This window comes from Lethenteron reissneri, chromosome 32 (assembly GCF_015708825.2).
Source record: "Lethenteron reissneri isolate LAM-NWPU_2019-01 chromosome 32, ASM1570882v1, whole genome shotgun sequence".
Lineage (NCBI taxonomy): Eukaryota > Metazoa > Chordata > Hyperoartia > Petromyzontiformes > Petromyzontidae > Lethenteron > Lethenteron reissneri.
The window spans coordinates 9,380,989-9,400,278 of NC_083810.1; the positions used below are offsets into that span (position 1 = coordinate 9,380,989).

General features: G+C 49.5%; 1 protein-coding gene across 2 annotated transcripts in view; it reads left to right on the forward strand.

The window, feature by feature from the left end:
- Positions 1-18,153, forward strand: part of LOC133349989 (neuronal membrane glycoprotein M6-b-like) — a 28,802-nt gene extending 10,649 nt beyond the window's left edge. Inside the window, exons 1-7 of one of the 2 annotated variants that reach the window (XM_061563914.1) lie at positions 1,262-2,554; positions 6,977-7,181; positions 8,821-8,980; positions 9,617-9,791; positions 12,047-12,120; positions 13,023-13,088; positions 14,186-18,153. In XM_061563914.1, coding sequence (XP_061419898.1) covers positions 2,515-2,554; positions 6,977-7,181; positions 8,821-8,980; positions 9,617-9,791; positions 12,047-12,120; positions 13,023-13,088; positions 14,186-14,266 — 801 coding nt within the window. In that variant the 5' untranslated portion in view covers positions 1,262-2,514 and the 3' untranslated portion in view covers positions 14,267-18,153. Of the gene's footprint in view, positions 1-1,261; positions 2,555-6,976; positions 7,182-8,820; positions 8,981-9,616; positions 9,792-12,046; positions 12,121-13,022; positions 13,089-14,185 lie in introns of those variants that run through there. The other variant, XM_061563915.1, reaches the window with a different exon arrangement.
- Positions 18,154-19,290: the final 1,137 nt, after the last annotated feature.

Consider the following 19,290-nt stretch of genomic DNA (forward strand, 5'->3'; position numbering starts at 1 on the left):
TTACCAAAAGAACTAAGAGTATGAATCCTTGCAGTCACGAAAGCTTCAAATCTAGAATATATAAACTCCACACAGAAAGAAGGCCGAGTCAGGAATCGAACCTAGGAGTTTTTTGGTGTGTGACACCGGTGTCATCGCTGTCGCGTGTAAGTGGATGTGGCACTCGGGTCAGCCCCGTGACCTATCCTGCCAGCCAAGCCTTCCTCACTTCACGTGATGGCCTTAAAGTGCACCTCGCCTGGCACAAGCGCTCAAGCGCTGTGGTAACGTCACCGTCACTGAGTCGGCAAAGAGCGGCTGCTGCTGTTGTTGTTGTGTATCTGCGTGCGTGTGAGAAGTTTTGTCTTTGAGTGGCTTCTAAGTCAGAGCCCCAATGTAATCATGAGCGCAGAGATGTACAACGAAGTCAACAACGGCAAATCGATGTTGACTTCCCTCTAACCAGTTGCAAGTTTACCGACCCCGGAAGTAATGATGATGCAATGACAACGACGATGATGTCATGAGGGTCGTGTGTGTGGTGTTTGATGATAGTGGCTTAGTCGATGTTGACGATTGATGGGAGTGGATTTGATGATGATGACGACAACATAGTTAGTGGTGGTGGTGGTTGGTGGTGGTTGTGTTGATGAAGGTGGTGTTGATGGTAGTGGTGGTGGTGTTGATTGCGATGTAGTGGTTTGATGATGATGACAATATAGTTAGTGGTGGTAGTGTTGATAACGATGGTGTTGTTGATGATGATGGTAGTGGTGGTGGTTTGATAACGATGTTGTTGTTGATGATGATAGTGGTGGTGGTGGTGGTGTTGATAACGATGGTGTTGCTGATGATGATGATAGTGGTGGTGGTTTGATAACGATGGTGTTGTTGATGATGATAGTGGTGGTGGTGGTGGTGTTGATAACGATGGTGTTGTTGATGATGATAGTGGTGGTGGTTTGATAACGATGGTGTTGATGATGATGATAGTGGTGGTGGTTTGATAACGATGGTGTTGTTGATGATGATGGTAGTGGTGGTGTTGATCACGATGTAGTGGTTTGATGATGGTGGTAGTGACAGTGTTTTGATGACGATAACATTGGCGAAAATGAAATAACTGTCACTAACCCCTGGCCTGACAAACCCAACCCCCCGTCCCAAAAAAATGAAACCCCACTAAGCCTCCGTCCCCCGATGCACGAGGCTTTTCCGTGATCAATAAGGAGGGCTCTTCTGTGAAGAGACCCTCAATTCCAGCCTTCATTAATTAATTCCTCCGAAGCAACTGTGACACGCAGGGCGGGGAGACAGAGCAACCTTTAAACAAAAGCAATACTCATCATCATCAGTATAGAAATCATTGTATCATCGTCGTCAGGAGCAGATTAAAGGCAGCATCAGCATCGCTCAGCTGAAAGCAACGCGATCAGAAACAGCGACAGTAAGACAGAAAGACAGAGAGAGAGAGACACGGTGAGTTTGAGACAGGGAGACAGACAGAAAGACACAGAGAGACACGGTGAGCTTGAGACAGGGAGACTGAAAGACAGGAAGAGAGAGAGGCAGGAAGCGACAGACAGACACTGGGAGACAGACAAACTCGGGAGACAACGCATTTTCTCCGCTCGTCCCAGCTGTTGACGTGGACACGAATCGACTCGCTCTTCATCATCATCATCAAAATCTCATCGTTGATAATCTCGTCGTCGCTTTGCGAGTCTAAAGTCGGGGTTCGCAGTCGTCGAGTTGACGTTATGCGGGGGACGTCAGTCTCGGAGGTTGCTACAAATCATGGGCGAGAGTAACTCGGGTCTCGTCCAAGCCGCGACAATCACGGACACAATCGTCGACGTCCTTGGATGTTCCTAACATCGTCCACGACGACTTTGTTGTTGTTGGATCAGCGGCGGAGCGGTGGTGCAGCGGTTAGCGCAGCCGCGCTGCGAAAACCACTCCAACCTGAGTTCGATCCACCGGCGTTCGAAACGCGGCTAACGTCAGCGGCGAGTTATATCTGAGCCGGTCCCGTATCGTCGCATCCCCTTCTCTTCTCTGCCAACACCGCAGCGACCAGCGTGGTGAAGTATGGACAATTAACCCTCCAACCCCCCAAGCCCCCCCCCCGTGACACACACAACGGTGGGGGAAGCCCTTCATCTCGCAGTGGATTGAGTAAGCGCCGTGGATTGTTATTATTCTGTATGAGACGTCGTGATGGAAAGCCGGTGCATGCAGACGCTAACCCGAGCGGCGATTAATTAACATCTCTTACGATAGAGGGGTTCGTAACGCGTACAACTTTAGTCCTGTACATTATAGGAACAACGGGAAAACGACGGTCGTTATAACGATCTGAGATAGAAGGGAGGCTGACCACAACTAAATAAATCAGGACATTATCATCATCGTCGTCATCGTCGTCTTGATCATCAACATCGGCCATCAACCCATCATCAGCAACAGCAGCAGCATCGGCACCAATCGACGGGGTAATCGCGAGAAAGTCAGCGGAAGAGGAGGCGAGTGGACATGGCAGCGAGCATCGCGAGCGAAGAGGAGGAGGCGTTGGGTATGAGGAGCAAGCCCACACACACAGACAGACAAAGACAAAGATCCCCCGTATAGCCTGAACAGACTGTAGGGGCAAGTGCTGTTAGCGAGCACCTAACAGACAGACACACACAGACAGACACACACACAGACACACACACAGACAGACACACACATAGACAGACACACACACAGACAGACACACACACAGACAGACACACACAGACAGACACACACACACACAGACACACACACAGACAGACACACACATAGACAGACACACACATAGATAGACACACACAGACAGACAGACACACAGACACACACCGACAGACACACACAGACAGACACACACATAGACAGACACACACACAGACAGACACACACATAGACAGACACACACATAAACAGACACACAGACAGACACACACATAGACACGTCTCTGTCGTGTCGTCGTTGCTCGTACAAAGACGAAGACCCCCCCCCCCCCGTGTAGCCTGTAACAGGCTGTAGGGGCAAGTGCTGTTAGCAAGCACCTACAGACACACAACAAAGACAAAGATCCCCCGTGTAGCCTGTAACAGGCTGTAGTAGCAAGTGCTGTTAGCAAGCACCTACATATACACAACAAAAACAAGATCCCCCGTGTAGCCTGTAACAGGCTGTAGGGGCAAGTGTTGTTAGCAAGCACCTAATGTGTTGAGGTGATGTGTTGTGTGTAATGTGAAGGAGGGGGCTACGTGATCCCCGGAGCCAATGAGGGGGCATTCAATATTGAATATAAAGTGCAGTAATTCCGCTAAACCACAATCTATAATCTTTGGGGGTTTTTTTCGGAATATTAAAGAGCACTTTTTCTTTTTTAAGCAGAGTAACGTTTTTTGAAAGATTCTCACTGATAAACCTTCTGGGGTTTGTAAGCCCATGTCTTTTTTGCACAGTAGCACCGAGTGTTTGAACACTGGTTCAAAGTAACGGTGCAGTTACAATCCAAAGCTTCAGTTGATACTGGTAGGAACCACCTGGTTCCACCAGCCCACAGGGGATTATTGTGTCCGTCCGTCCGCCGTGAATCCAAAAATGGGAGGGGTGGGGCTGGGTGGAGAGGGGAGGGGCTGGGTGGGGAGGGTTGGAAGGGGCTGGGTGGGGAGGGTGGGGAGGGGCTGTGTGGGGAGGGTGGGGAGGGGCTGGGTGGGGAGGGTGGGGGGTGGGAGGGGTGGGGCTGGGTGGGGAGGGGCTGCTCACCCCGTGGTGCCCTTATAAAACTCAACGTTTAATCTACTCACGCCGACTTGTAACCGCCCTCACAGTCGGCCATATTTGCGGAATACACCACGCCGCTGTTGACCCTGGCCATTGATCGAGCAACCCAACGTTCCTACCAGCTCCCTCCGCAGGAATGTGTTGCAGACCCCACAGGCTTAGAGGCTGGACAATTAATTGAACTTCAGGGTGATGGATTTTACCTCACATTTCACTCACAGTGTCACATCTAAATGATTACATTACTCGGACAACAACATTATTCTGGGGCACAACTAACAACAAACAAAACTCAACCCGTTCATCAATAACACTATTGTGGCCTTGAAAGGAAACATAATCGCCGACGTTTCGGGCAATGGCCCCTCTTCATCGCACATCAATAGCTATCACCAAATGCTTTGTCATCTGGAGCGTTGCTTGTAAAAACCGATGCGAGTGGGGATTTCATTGAGCATTAACGCAGTGGATGGGAGCAATGCGACATGCGTGCTGCAATGGTGGGCGCCAGGTGAATCGTTACACTAAGTAACACGATTTTTGTTCCTGTGTAGTAAGTGTCATTTTCTAATTGCTTATGCCTCAAAAGTACAGAAAATGGCTATTATTCCCGACAAACTTTGATTTTGTGACCAGGACTTTACGTGAAGGAATGACACAAATGCACACGTTTTCTCATTGAAAATAGGTACATTTAAAAATATAACTGTCCTGGTTAGGAAATGACACTTACTACCCAGGAACAAAAAATAAATAAATGTGTTACACAGTGTTATTAATGGAGTGGATTAATGATTAACCTGCTTTTGTGTCCTGGTCACAAAAGCAAAGTTTGTGGGGAATAATAATAGCCATTTTCTGTACTTTTGAGGCATAAGCAATTAGAAAATGACACTTACTACCCAGGGAGAAAAAACATGTTTTTCTTACACAGTGAATCAGAGAGTTGGCGGTGCCCTTTGCACGGATGAGAGAATCAGCGAGCCGTCATTAATCGTTCCCCCGGCTCTCGGAGGGTGTCACGAGAGAAGCGAACTCCGTGGACGAACGAGAAGCTGCAGTGTGGCTGACGGGGCAACTGACCACACGAATCGCGGCAGGGGGGGGGCCGACACAAGTCGACGGTGGATGCGAGCAGTGCCGGATGAAGCTAGTGCGGGGCCTGTAGGATACGTTATAAAGGGGCTCTAAATTTAAAAGACAAATATTAAAACACATTTTTTTTTACTTGCATAGTAAAGTAATTGTATTTTTTCATTTGCTACACAGCCAGATAATACGACAAATCGCTAACCTTAAACACCCAGTCGTTCGTAAAAGTTGAAGGCGGTATAGTACTATAGTAATAGAGCAAGTGCAGAATCACTGAACCAGAATTTATAACTTGAAAGCATTTAGCGCGGGGCCCTTGAAAGTGCGGGGCCCGTAGCATATGTAGCTACTTTTGCTACGAGGATAATCCGGCACTGGATGCGAGCGTGTTCGTTTACGACATAATTGGTGGCTGGCCAATTGATGCTTAGGCACCAGCCGTGGCTCGCTCATGCAAGCCAGTGGGGTTAATTTTAGATGACAGGCGAGCGGGAATCATGCACATATCAGGAGTCGCAGCGACACGTGTGGGAAACAGTTCAATTAATAACCCGTGACAAGTTGAAATTTTGGAAATTACGCGCGCCCGGTTGGGTTTCTGAAAGTGTTAATGGAGGAAGCAAACAGATTAACATTGTTTTCGTGCCTCGTGCATTTTTTGTCTCCCAATTATGGCCTCCGATGAAACTTGCATCTCTAACTGTGCAGTGTCAGACAGTTGTTGCCAAAGATAAGATTCAATAATCTGGATTCTCCAGGTCCCCCTGCCCCCCACACCACCACCTTCTGCCAGAAAGGTAATGATGGCAGTTTCTTGAGACAGGAACAAAAATCAACAAACCGTCACTCGAACTTCCTATTGTGCCTTGTTGTTGGGGGACAGATTGAAGGTTCGTTAGTATCGCCGTGGGCTCTGAAGAAAGGGAGCGAGTGGCGTTTCAGCAACGACAATGCAGGCCCAGGCTCCGCACATGCACGATGGGATTGTTGAGAAAAGCTTGCGCGCAGAATTCCCTCCCAGAGCTAGCTAAATCCATCCGTGCGGAACTGAAAGATGGTCCACGTGGAGGGTGGTTCGACAGTGGCGAGGCCGTGAGAGCGCCCGGTGTGGTCATGACCGGAGAACCAAATGCAGATCTTCTACGCTGCTGGCATGAGGAATCGAGGAGGCTGCTGGGACCAGGGAGTTGAGTCGAGGGGTGACTTGGTGGAGGTCTCTCTATTGGTGACCCTTAAAAAATGTAGCCAACCACACGGAATGACCGGTCACATTCACGTTGGATTGTCACATCTCACAGTCGTGGGCCTCCCTTAGGTCGAGTCAGCCTCAAATGAGTACTTGATGCGATGTGTAAACATCACCACTCGCAAGACAAGGTTCGGTCGGGCATGGTGCTGGCCCCACCACCGCTCTCGTGTGCCGTGCAGCCAGCCTTCACAGGTGCTACTCGTGCATGGCACTTGCCCCAAAAGTCTGTCGAGGCTACTATGCGAGTATGTATGTCAATCTTTTTTGCACTGTACATAGCCAACCGTGTTAATCGGAGATGCGGGGGGAGGGGGGTGTGGACATACAACTAAACACAAAAAGCAGTTCTAATTAATTAGTTTTAAATTTAGATGAGTGAAAAGTGCACAGCTCCCAGTGGCTTCCAAATTTCAGAAGGAAGAGCGTTCCAGACGGCCGCAGAAGCGCATCTGAAAGCGCGCGACGGCCGGGTACGGGTAGCCGGGTATCGGGTAGGGTACGGGTACCCGATTTCGACCTCTGGGGCACAGCGGTGACTAGGAGATATTAACTTCCACGCCTAGCATACATGAGGTCGTGGGTTCGATCCCCACCCTGACGATGTCTGCTACTGTATATTTGTAGTTTGCATTTTCCCCCCGTGGTCATGTGCATTTTGCTCCTCTAGTTTTTCCCTCCCCATTCAGAAAAAAAACAAATCCACAAAAAAGGTACCCGTTTGCGACCCTGGTGCAGCCGGGTACGGGTAAGGAATCAAAACCCGTTTGCGTCCTCAGCTGTGCCCTCACGATGCAGGGGGGGGGGGGGCACCTTTTGCCCTTTTGTGTGTGCCGCAGGGTGCCGCCGCCGCTGCTCGCGCTGCGTGGGTGCCACGCCGTGCGGCTCGCTGCTCGCCACCGTCGTGTGCCTGGCCGGCGTGGGGCTGTTCTGCGGGGCGGGCCACCAGGCCCTCGGCGCCACCGAGGAACTGCTCCGCCACCGCTTCGCCTACCCCACGGACGACGGAGGGGAGGATGGGGAGCGGAGAGGGATCGGAAAACTGTGAGAGCAGCGGTTGTAAACTATGAACTAGAAACTATTTTCTATTTTACTAGATAAGGCGTAAGGCCCACTGATGATGATGATGAAGGCCCACTGAGCTATGTAAGTTATTTTTCGGAAGTCACCTGGCCACAAATGATAGCTAACGAAGTGGCTTATCAGGTGGAATTTTATCGCGACCAAATACTCTAGACGCATGCTTTTGGATGTGGAGGGGAAAAAACGGAGAACCAGAAAAAAACCGGTGGGGAAAAATCCACTCGACCACGGGGACGAAATATGCAAACTCCAAATATTCAGCAGGCATCAAGGTCGAACCTCCAACCTCCTGTATACCAGGCAAGGTAGTTAACATCTCACCATCGCGACACCCCTCGTTGTGTAGGGGGGGGGGGAAGGAGTTGTGGTGATCGTGGTGGTGGCGCATCATGGAAAGGGTCGTAGTGCTGTTGGTGATGATGATACATGATCATGGTGAAAAGTGACTATCCTGGAAGATGATGATAGTACGTAATGATGACATCGCATATAGTGCTGCGGAAAAGTGTACGATGTAATTTGGTGTGCTGTCTCTTGTAATGTTGTTTCAAGTGAAGTTTATTTAACCAGGTGCGAACTCAAGAGACCAGAATGAGTCTCATTTGCAAGAGTGACCCGGGGTATTAGTTCGTGAGCAGGGGGCGATGATTGCTGCCATGTATAATCTCAATTGAGTCATTTGCGGTGTTAATTTAAAAATATGGCAAATTTGCACGATGACGTTGGCACACTCGTCACGGGATCTTGAAAGTTCACGGTGTTTGAATGCCACGTAGTATTATCGTGGCTAATACGCACCGCATGAAGAATCAATTCCAACCGTTAACCTCTGCAACAAGCTGCGAACGCGCTACCACAGGGTCGCGATGCCTGCCCGCCTTATAAATCTGGTATCGTGATGTCATCATCATAATTTACTTATTTTTCCAGGGAAAGCCACACCGACTCATAGGATTTTTTTTCTTGTAAGATGTTTTCAGCCAATTAGTGGTGAGTGTTTATTTTACTATTCGGAGGGCACCGGAGCACCTGGAAGAAAACCCATATGTGCAAGGGGGCAACGTTCTATCTCCCCGCTCAGATGGAATAAACGGACAGCGATTAGTCCACTTGTGGCACTGGGGTGGGTGGATAGCAGCACGCCCGACCGCCTTTGTCTCCCCAGCGGCAATATTTACGCATCGCACCAGGTACTCATTTGAGGCAGAGCGAACCTAGGGGTGGCCCAGGACCAGTTCAGATAATCGCCACTGGTGTCGGCGGCAGTGAGCGAGAACCGAACTCGGGTAGCGCAGCGCACTAACCGCTACGCTACCGCTCCCCCGAGCAACGTAGCCATCACCAACCATCACCGGCCCCGACGCCACCGCCGCCGCATATCTGCCGTGACGCCCGCGCGTCGCGCGTCCCACGTCGTGAAGCAGGCCGTGCGTGTGTCCCGCGTGTCCCCCGTCGTGAAGCGGGCCGTGCGAGTGTCCCGCGTGTCTCCCGTCGTGAAGCGGGCTGTGCGTGTGTCCCGCGTGTCCCCCGTCGTGAAGCGGGCCGTGCGAGTGTCCCGCGTGTCCCACGTCGTGAAGCGGGCTGTGCGTGTGTCCCGCAGGATGGACGTGCTGCGTTACGTGCTCTACGGCCTGGCCGGGGCCTTCTGCCTCTACGGTGCCGTGCTGCTGTGCGAGGGCGCCGCCTCCACGCGCGCTCGCCGCCGCTCATACAGCGGGGGTAGCGGCGCGTCCGCGTGCGCCACCTGCGTCAGCGGCTGGGTACCTAACGCCTCACCCCCCCTCCACCCACTCCCCCGTCTATACTTCACCCAGTGTTGTTCTTCATTGCAAGGACCGCGGGCCGCCGGCGGCCCCAGGTGGACTTTAGTGCGGCCCCCGACAATGCACGAATATGAAAACACCCCCCATCATCGCGCTGTCCAACCCAATGGTTTAAAATGTGTGGCGGCCCTCACACCGACGTGTGGCCACCCTCTGAAAGTGCAGAACACTGGTTTAACGCGTAGGCATAATAAAGGTTTTTTTGGGGGTTAGATCGCGTAAATATACATGTGTCGTTAACCCACCACCACCCGACAGCCAATTAGTAAAGTTTGTCACGTAAATAAAACGAGCAAATGAATGACTACTTCAGCACACCGGTTGTGTTTGAGATTAAACTCACAACATTTACAATCTGAGTACGAAGACTTCACAATTCTGCAAATCGCCTGAAAACGTTGGTCGCAATCACCAGCGGTGATGGTGGTGATGATGCGACTATTAGAGTGGATATTAAACCCACGAAAACATAAAGTCCTCAAACCTTCATAGGTGCTCGCTAACAGCACTTGCCCCAGCAGTCTGTTAAGACTAAACGAGGGTTTTTTTTGTCTTTGTGCGTGCGCGTCCCAGTTCATCCTGCTGACCTTCGTGCTGGCGCTCGCGTGGCTCGGAGTGTTCGGCCTCTCGGCCCTGCCCGTCTACATGGCCGCCTCCGTGCTCTCCGCCTGCCACTCGGTGACCCCCCCGGCCGGGTCACTCGCCCCGCCGGCCCCCAGCCGCGTCTGCGTCGACTTGCGCCAGTTCGGTGAGGATGGGTGCCGTCTCCTCCCCTTGCCGCTGTTTCCCCCCCTCTCGCCCCCCCGTCCCCCGTCGTTCGAGTCTCGTATTCGCACCTCCGATCAGCGCGGTTGGCTACGTACGGTGCGAAAGAAGTTCAGCTTAAAATACGCTGCCAAGCTTAGCAGTGTTCGTTGGAGCGCTGTCTTTCAGACAGCTGTCTTCACCTGAGGACGGCTGCTTGTGTTGTGGCCGAAACGTCGTGAGAATTTAATAGTATAATGTTTTATTTTTATTATTTTATTATTTCCCTTCTACGTGACTTTACCGAAAGAACCAAGAAGACGTACATACAGTACATACAACAACGGCCTTGCCCTTCATTCGACCCAGGAAAGCCTCGTAGCTGAGCCACACGAGATGGCAGGATAGCAATGGATTGTTAAATCAATCTGTGCAGAGCTTTTGAGTGCTACCCGTTTGAATGCATTGTGGGTTTTCTCTTGCCCACGTGGTTTTGTCCCGCGTGAAGTGAAATGTCGCTTCTTTGACTTCGAAATTGTATTTTTGGAAGCACCCTCGTGAGGATGTATATAATCATTCAGCTTCCTCTGAATTTTAATCCGATCTGATCTATGTGCCCGTAAGGTGGACAGGGGATGACAGTACATCCATGGGCTCAGTCCACGCACAGATTCAATGTGTTGGGTACGCCTGTGGATGAAATCCTCTGTGAAGCCAAGGTCATTGCTACAAAGTTTTCTATTCTGTATAAGTTTGTTTTTTATTATTTTACACTCTAGAACTTGTTTGCTGTAAAATATCTGTATATATGTATTTGTATAAATTATTCAAAAATAAACTTCTGTTTGCCAGCGAACTTTTACCAAAACTTTAATAAATCACCACTCCGGCGTGGGTGGCCGTCCACAGCCAGGGGCGGAAATTCCAAATTTTTATGGACAGTCAAGAGTCTCTCCAAAAATAACGGCCGTCACTGTTGGCTCGCCCCGTACTTTGCGACGATAATTTTTAAATCAATCGCGGAGGAGCAAGCTGAGCGCACTGCCAGATGATTTGAAACGCAGGCTTCAAACGATGTCCGTGCGCGACATGTCCCCCAATCTTCCTGTTCGGGCAACTAACCTCAGGGGTGCTTCGGTTTGGCATCACGAGTCCCAGCGTCTAAATCGAGCTCTTTACGGCGGCGGATGTGTAACGGTGTCTCATTTCGCGATGTCGCTCGTCAATCGTCGTGCTTGCACCTCCCTACACCTCCTCCTCTTCCCTACTCCACCCCCTGCACTGCATACCTTCACCTTCGCCACCGCCACCAACACACACTCGCCTCCACTTTACCCGCCATCGTCGCCCACTCTCTCCTGAACCGTCACGACTCTTGCCCCACATCTCTGTCGCAATGCTAATGCCGCTCTCCACATGTGCGTGTGTGTCTGTGTGGGGGGAGCGGTTGTGTAGCGGTTAGCGTGCTGCGCTATGAACCCGGCGACCCGGGTTCGATTCCCGCTCACGGCCAACACCAGTGACGATTATATGAAACCGGTCATGGGCTTCCCCTAGGTCGACTCAGCCTCAAATGAGTACAGTACCTGGTGCAGTGTGTAAAGATCGCCATTGGGGAGACAAAGGCGGTCGGGCGTGGTGCTGGCCACCCACCCCCTCGTGTGCCGTTCCGGCCTTCATAGGTGCTCGCTAACAGTACTTGCCCCTACAGTCTGTTAAGGCTATATGGGGGATCTTTGTCTTCATCCCTCCGCCCGTGCTGCCCTGTGTTCTGATTCTGTTCTCTAAATCTACTTTGTCGCTTTGCTTCTTCCGTTCTACCTTTGTGAACCCTCGGAACTCGCACGCACTGCATACAAAACTTAACGCACACACAACTTCACCCACCACGCACACAACCGGCATACACAACCCTACACACATAACCTCTGCACTGACACGCGCACAACTTCGCACACGCGCAACTTTACACACACAACACCGGAATATGTACACAAACACAACGAAACTCCTCTGCGTACACCGCACAACACTCACAATTTTACAAACAAAACCCGCACATACACAATGGCACGCACATATACAAACCAACACACGATTCCACGCACACACACACACAAAACTCCGCATGCATACATACAAATACCTTCACACACAATGTCGAGCACAACCCTGTACACACACAACACTTGCGCACGACTGCACGCGCACACACACACACATGCATGCTTCTCCATCCCAACGTGCGCGTGCGCGAAGGCGTCATCCCGTGGAACGAGACCGCGGGGGTGCTGTGTGACACACCGCTGAGTGACATGTGCGACAGCTCCGAGGTGAGGCTGGCTTGCAACGATTTCGTGATAAAAAAAATTGTCGGCAATAAAAAATCTCACCATTGGAACCTCATTTGCCTGTAAAAAATATGATAATTGTTTTTTTACCCTTCTATCTGGCAACAAAACTGACACCTTTTTTTACAAGGAGTCATGTTTGCATAGACCACATGATGGTGCTTGATGGTGCATTGTCTTTGAGTTGTGCGCCTTTTGGCGTCATCTGGTCCAACCCATGTGAGACTAGGCTCTAAGGAAAGCTGTCTCGGGTGTGGACCAATCAACTTCAAGGACAGTGCATATATTTTCAGAGTTATGTTTTTTGTTTGCATTATGGCTGCAGGTATTGTGGTCTATGCAAACATGACTCCTTGTCAGGTGTGTTGCCAAATAGAAGGGTAAAAAAACAATTATAATAAAAAATCTATTCAACTACTCAGCTATTTTTTGTTTTAACCAGGCACATCCCACTGAGCTATTGAGCTCTTTTTTAAATGCGACCTGGCCACAAATCATAGCTCGACGAAGTGGCTTATCACGTGGACATTTACAGCAGCCAAATACTCTAAATGCAAAGCGTTGACTATAAACGTGGAGGGGGAAACCGGAGGACCCAGAGAAAAATCCACGTGACCACGGGGGAGAGACACGCAAACTCCATATCTCTCCACCGCGTCATTGAAGCTGAGCTTGTGACGTTCTAGACCCGAACCCGAATCAGAATCTTTATTTTAACTGAATGAATCCAATGAGCTATGAAATTCTTTTTCACAGTTGTCCAGTATGGGCAGGTGCTCACTGACCTGACGTAATCGAGCAGTCGTAACCATTGAATCCCCTCTCTGTAACCCCTTTCCTGACCCCGGCCCCCACCCTCCTCCCCCCTGCGCCAAACCCCGCAGTTCACGACCGCCTTCTACCTGTACGCGGCAGCGAGCGCGGGAGCAGCGCTCACCGTGCTGTCCATGGTGAGTGCGGCGCGTCGACAACTCCCGGGCACCACCTTCGTGCCGTCACCCCGGCGGTCGTAAAGAAAGACGTGGCCCAGACACGCACGCGGCTCTTTCCTTGAATTTTGTGGTCAGGCCGTGTGATGCTCCGGCCAAATATTTTGTCGTAAGACCCCTCCCTCTCCACGACCCCACGCTGTCAAACGAATAAAATTTTGCCACGCGGTGCACCGGTTCAAGTTTAAGGACGATTGCCGCAACTAAATGTAGCAGCAATTGGATACGTGGCGTGTCACTCGAAACCGCATCGAGCATCTTCAGGAAGATTCAGGGAGTCGGGAATTAAAAAGGCGGGAAAATCTATCACTGATCACAATATTGGCTATTAGGTTAGCTCTTCTCTAGTAGCTACACAGACAAAGATTCCGCGTATAACCTTAACAGACTGTTGGGGCAAGTGCTGTTCATGACCACCTATGTGGCCAGCATCACGTCCAGCCGTCTTTGTCTCCCTAGTGGCAATCTTTACACAGCACACCAGGTACTTATTTGAGGCTGAGTCGAGCTAGGGGAGGCCCAGGATTGGTTCAGATATTCGTCACCAATGTTGGTCATGAGCGGCAATCGAACTCGCATCGCCGGGTTCATAGTGCCGTGCGCTAACCGCTACACTACCGCTCACCCCTCGAGTATCTACACACCTAGGCTGTCACACGCAGGCTTTGGCAATGAGAAGCAAGTTTGGAGAAATAGTGCGTACGTGTCTATTATGGAATGCTTTCCAAAGACTTTGGCTTGGGCAGGATGCGACGCTAGAAGGGACGATGGCCGGTGGTTGAGACTAATAATGGAGTTGCAGTCGATGGAAGGAACTCGCCCAATAGGCCATCCACCATGGAGATGGAGTGATGAGATCACTTCGTGTCCTGGTGCTAAAGATGGATTTTTGCATCGCAAGGCCATGAGAGATATTGACAGCTTGGGGAGGCCTCCATCCATTAATGGGTAGATCACAGCTGAATATGATGATGATGATGATCAACCGTGGCCCTTGACCCCACCATGATCCCTGGCTTGACCCTCTGCCTACTCCATGCTGTGCCACGTGTCCGCAGCTCATCTACTGCTCCGTGCTGGTGTACAACTTTGGTGTCTCGCGCCTCTACCGACGGGAGGATTACTGCACCAAGCTGTGAAGGGAGCGGGCATCCAACTCCCACCCATGCCCACGGGGCACCCAGAGATCGGCAGAACAAAGGGGGGCAGAAAAACGCTTAGGCACTCACTCACCGACTCAATCGCTCGCTCGCTGACTTGCTCACTCAATCACTCGCTTGTTTACTCACGCATCCACTCACTCAATCTCTCGCTTACTTACCATAGCACTTGTGCCAAGACCCCTCTCCGACCACCACGCATCTCTCTTCCCCTCCCCCCCGAGTTTTGTCACCGATCCACAGTTCTATGGCAGGGGCCAGTCTCTCCATATACGACAACCACTGTTGACTGCCCATGAAGTGGTACCTATTTTATCGACCCCAGAGGGATAACAATGATGGGCTGAATCGATCTCTTAACCCAGGATCAAACTCACAACTTTCCGACCGTGTGTTGTATACTCTGCCATAGTCCTGCCATCACTGCGATGGGTTCCGTGGGGTTTTAACTGCCAAAGTTAAATAAATGGCTGGGGACTGCATGATCGCGACAGCATTGTCTGCCACACGGGGCTGGTGACAGACACCTGGCCACCACTTGCCGTGACATTGACAATGATAGTTAAACAGGGCTCTGCGGTGGCGAGATGTTATCTGCCTCGCCTGATATACAGGAGGTCGTGGGTTTGACCCCGACCCTGATGCCTGCTGTATATTTGGAGTTTGCATGTTCTCCCTGTGGTCGCGTGGATTTTTCTCCGGGCCCTCCGGTTTTTTTCCTCGACATTAGAATCAACATGCGCTTTATTTGAACGCTATACATTTCCACGCGATACACCACTTCGTTGAGCTATAATTTGTGGCCAGGTCGCCTCTGAAAAAGAGCCGTTAGTTCAGTGGGCCTTACATGGTAAAAGAAAAATAGTTTATAGGGTTCACAAAGGCCGTGTCAGAGTCACCGAGAAAGTTCCAAAGGGATACCCGGGTTCGAATCGGTCGGGGGTTGCTGCCGCCCGTGATGAAACCGGCTTCGGCTTCCCAAGGGAGATGACGACTTCATGGTCTCAGACCTGGGTCACTGATGACAGCACACACAAAAAGTCCCACCGCGTTGAAGGTAGTTTTTCACGTAAATATAGAACACGTTTAGCGGTGAGGATTTACGTTTCGGTTCGAGCGTTGTCATTTTGACAAATGCTGTTAACAAGGCACGTATTAATACACGTGTGCCACCTATTGTGGAATTTATTTGAGGCCCAGTGAAGGTGACATCGGCGGTGCGATGTCACCTTCCCCACGGCCGTACTGGAGCACAAAGTGACGCAACCGCTCAGCTGCGATCGTTTCGACAATGGAAATCTATTCGTCTCGTGACGCTCAGAGAAGCACAAATTGGAATTATAATTAAAAGCATTTTAAGGCACATATATATATTTTAAAGAAGCAAAAATAGATTTTTTTATTCTTTCAAAATACCGCCAGAGCACCGGAAACACTGGGTAGGCGGAGCAAAGGAAGTTTCAGAGGTCGCTCTTTGATCGTCGAGTACTGAAGCACAGCGTTTAATTTCGTAACGAGACCTCGTAATTGGTGTAATTGTAGCGATCGGGCTCGAGCAGGGGTGGGAAACGTGCGGCCCACGTGCCAGATGCGGCCCACGGCTTCACTTGGGTAAGGTCCGCGTCCACACGAGGGCGACTGCCACTTCGAAACGGCCCACAAAACGATCTTCATCCGTCACCGCGGACACCCCACACGCGTGGATTTTGCCCGGGTGCTTTGGTTTCTTCCCACGTGTTAAACACTCATTAATTGGCCGATGACACCTTCGTATATAGAGAGGATGGCAGAGCTTGGGGGGTGGGGGGGAATTTGGCGCTGGTTCACTGGCTGTTGTTCCTCCTGTGCGGCGTGATACAAGTTGAAATTATTGTTATTATTAATCGGTCACCTGTTTCCTTTCACGGAGTTCTGAGCACACGGTCAATTGCGTGGCGAGCCACTGAAGGTGTTTCAGAGTCCTATTCGGCCCTCGGTAAGGTAAAAAAAAGTTACATCTGTAAGGCAGATTGTGACCTGTAGACCCGCGTTTCCAATCACACAAAACACGAAGTCTATTCTTTGTACACGGGAAAGGCTGACGGATTTCGAAGACTCATTTTTACGCTGGGTCCTGCTACGTCGGGATGTTTGGCCATTCCATCGATGAGTGTGTGACTTGTGGAAAGGCAAACAGGAATGTGTGGAGAAAACTGATGCACACGAGGGGATAATACACAAACGGATTTAATCCACAGACAGAACCACGCCCTATGTGGATCAAGCCTATGGCTGTACTGCCATCTCCTGCCCCCCACCCCTCTCTCTCAGTCCGAGATGTCAGATTTTAAAATAAGTACTCAAAAGTGAATCAACTACTTGCTAACAGCATGAATAATTCTATACGTCCTTGCTAATAATTTAAAATCCCTTCGAGGCAAATATGCCTTCGAGGCAAGCACATGTAGTGAACTTATAATCACAACAATATAGTTACTTTATTCAAAATCAATTAAACGTCATAGAAAGCATACATTCAAAGTGCACCCATTTTCAGTGCAAGGTGCACACCAGACCAAACAGAGTGCACCCACCCACGTGCTGAGACAAGGCTCTGCTCGCACGCGCGTGTGATTGGCCGGCGCGTTTCGACGACTTGCCCCCTGCCCCGCCTCCTGCCTGCACGCTAATCCCCCTCCCCCCCTCCCCCCACCACCCCACACAGGAGGGCTAGACTTTTAGTGTGGCACCGTGCGTGTTTCTAGCGTTATTTCCCGCAATAGACTTTATTTTTGTTGGAGTTGTGTGTTTTTTTTAAACTAGTCCAATGTTGAGTATTAATAAAATGTGCGTAGCGTTTTAGGCGACTTTGATGTCGTGAAACTTGTATGTGGTGAGGTCATCGGACTACGGTTCCCCAGCTCTGAACCCCAACTCCTGACCCCAAACCTTCACCCCCCACCCTATCACTGATCCCTAACCCATATACTGCACCCCACAAACCCCTAACTCCAAGCCCTAATCCCCAACTCCAACCCTTAACCTCCTAACCCCCTATCCCCAACCCCTAATCCCTAACTGCAACCCCGAACGGTAAACACCTAACTTCCAACAACTCCGTAGCCCCTCGACTCCTATAAACCCAGTAGTAGTATGTTTTTACCCTTTAAACTGGTACAAAACTGATACCTTAATACAAGGCATCATGTTTGCAATAACCATAACACAAGCAGTCAAAATGCAAACAAAAAGAAACAACACTGATAATGATATGCACTGTCCTTGAAGTTGATTGGTCCACACCCGAGACAGCTTTGCTTAGAGCTTAGTCCAGATGACGCCAAAAGGTGTACATTATCAGAGTTGTTTCTTTTTGTTTGCATTTTGACTGCTTGTGCTGTGGTTATTGCAAACATGATGCCTTGTATAAAGGTGTCAGTTTTGTACCAGTTTAAAGGGTTAAAACCTACTACTATATTTTGCCACTGGTAAAGGAGGTCTCATAGTGTAAATCCTATAAACCCCTTTTCCCACAGCCTTTCCCTCGGCAACTGGATGGCACGGCATCATCCCCACGTGGCGTTCGTTTTACCACCCACCGCAAAGGAATGTCATTGCTGATGACGATGATGGCGGTGATGAGAGCGGTTGAAGGGACTGAATTGGATGTCAACGTGGCATATTGCAACTGGGGAAGAAGTCTCACCTCTCTAGATTTGAAGCTTTCGTAACTGCAAGGATTCATACTCTTAGGTTTTTTTCGGTAAAGTCACGTAGGTAAAATTTTTTAAATTAATTAAAGTAAAATAAAACAAATTAAAAAATTCACGACGTTTCGGAAGCAACACAAGCCTCCGTCTTCAGGTGGAACCGTCACAGCCACGACAGCTGTATCAAGTAAATGAGAGATCACAAGAAATACTATATATACGGGGTAGTATTTCTTGTGATCTCTCATTTACTTGATACAGCTGTCGTGGCTGTGACGGTTCCACCTGAAGACGGAGGCTTGTGTTGCTTCCGAAACGTCGTGAATTTTTTTGTTTTATTTAACTTTTATTAATTTAATTTTTTTTACCTACGTGACTTTACCGAAAAAACCTAAGAGTATCTCACCTCTCTGTCGTTTAACGAACTATGATGGCCAATGGTGGTGGTTGTTGTTGGTGGTGGTGCTGCTGCTGGGTTGCCAGTAACAATTTTCCACCCAAATCGTAACTCAATAATAATTCGGTTGTTGTTGTTGTTTGTCGTCGTTCTTGTTCCTTGTAAAAGCGTCGTTTTTGAATCTAACGTCGAGATCGTTTTTAGTAAAACTACTGTGTAACGCCTCTACTTCGAAATAACATAATAGCGACGGCGATAAAGATGATGATGATGTTATTGAACAACTTAAATACTGTATTCATGTTTTTTAACCTACTGTACTAAAAGTAAACTTGGTGTTTTAAAAGAATTGATCTGCATGCATAAAAACACAAAACGTTGAAATGTGTGTCCTGTCTATTCGTTAATAACTCAAGAGAAGTTTAAAATAAAGTTGGTACTTATACCTGAGGAGCAATGGATTGTGAATTTTATCCGGCGGTTTAGTTTCCATACGTGTACAGTAACGTAAACACAATCTGTTCTACAACGCGCTTTCATAACGCCAATTAGATATGACGCAATGAAAATATTAGGGAATGCATTTTGAATAACGCGGATGGTGAATTGGATATAACGCGATCGAGTGAACGGAACTACGTCGCGCGATTAGCAACAAGCGGTTGCGCCGCTGCCTCGGCGTACCATCACACAAGACGGGATGCTGCTGGATGCTTCTAGACTGCGCACACATCTCACATGTTATCGCGGTCTGTGCTTTACCACTACATTATATATTATGATAACGCGATTTCTTTTCCATAATGCGGTGTTCTTCAGGAAACAAGACGGTATACCGATAAGGCATAGCCCACATGGTTGGCTACATACGGTGCGAAAAAAGTTCATCATAGTGCAGTAGACTCTGGATTATCCGC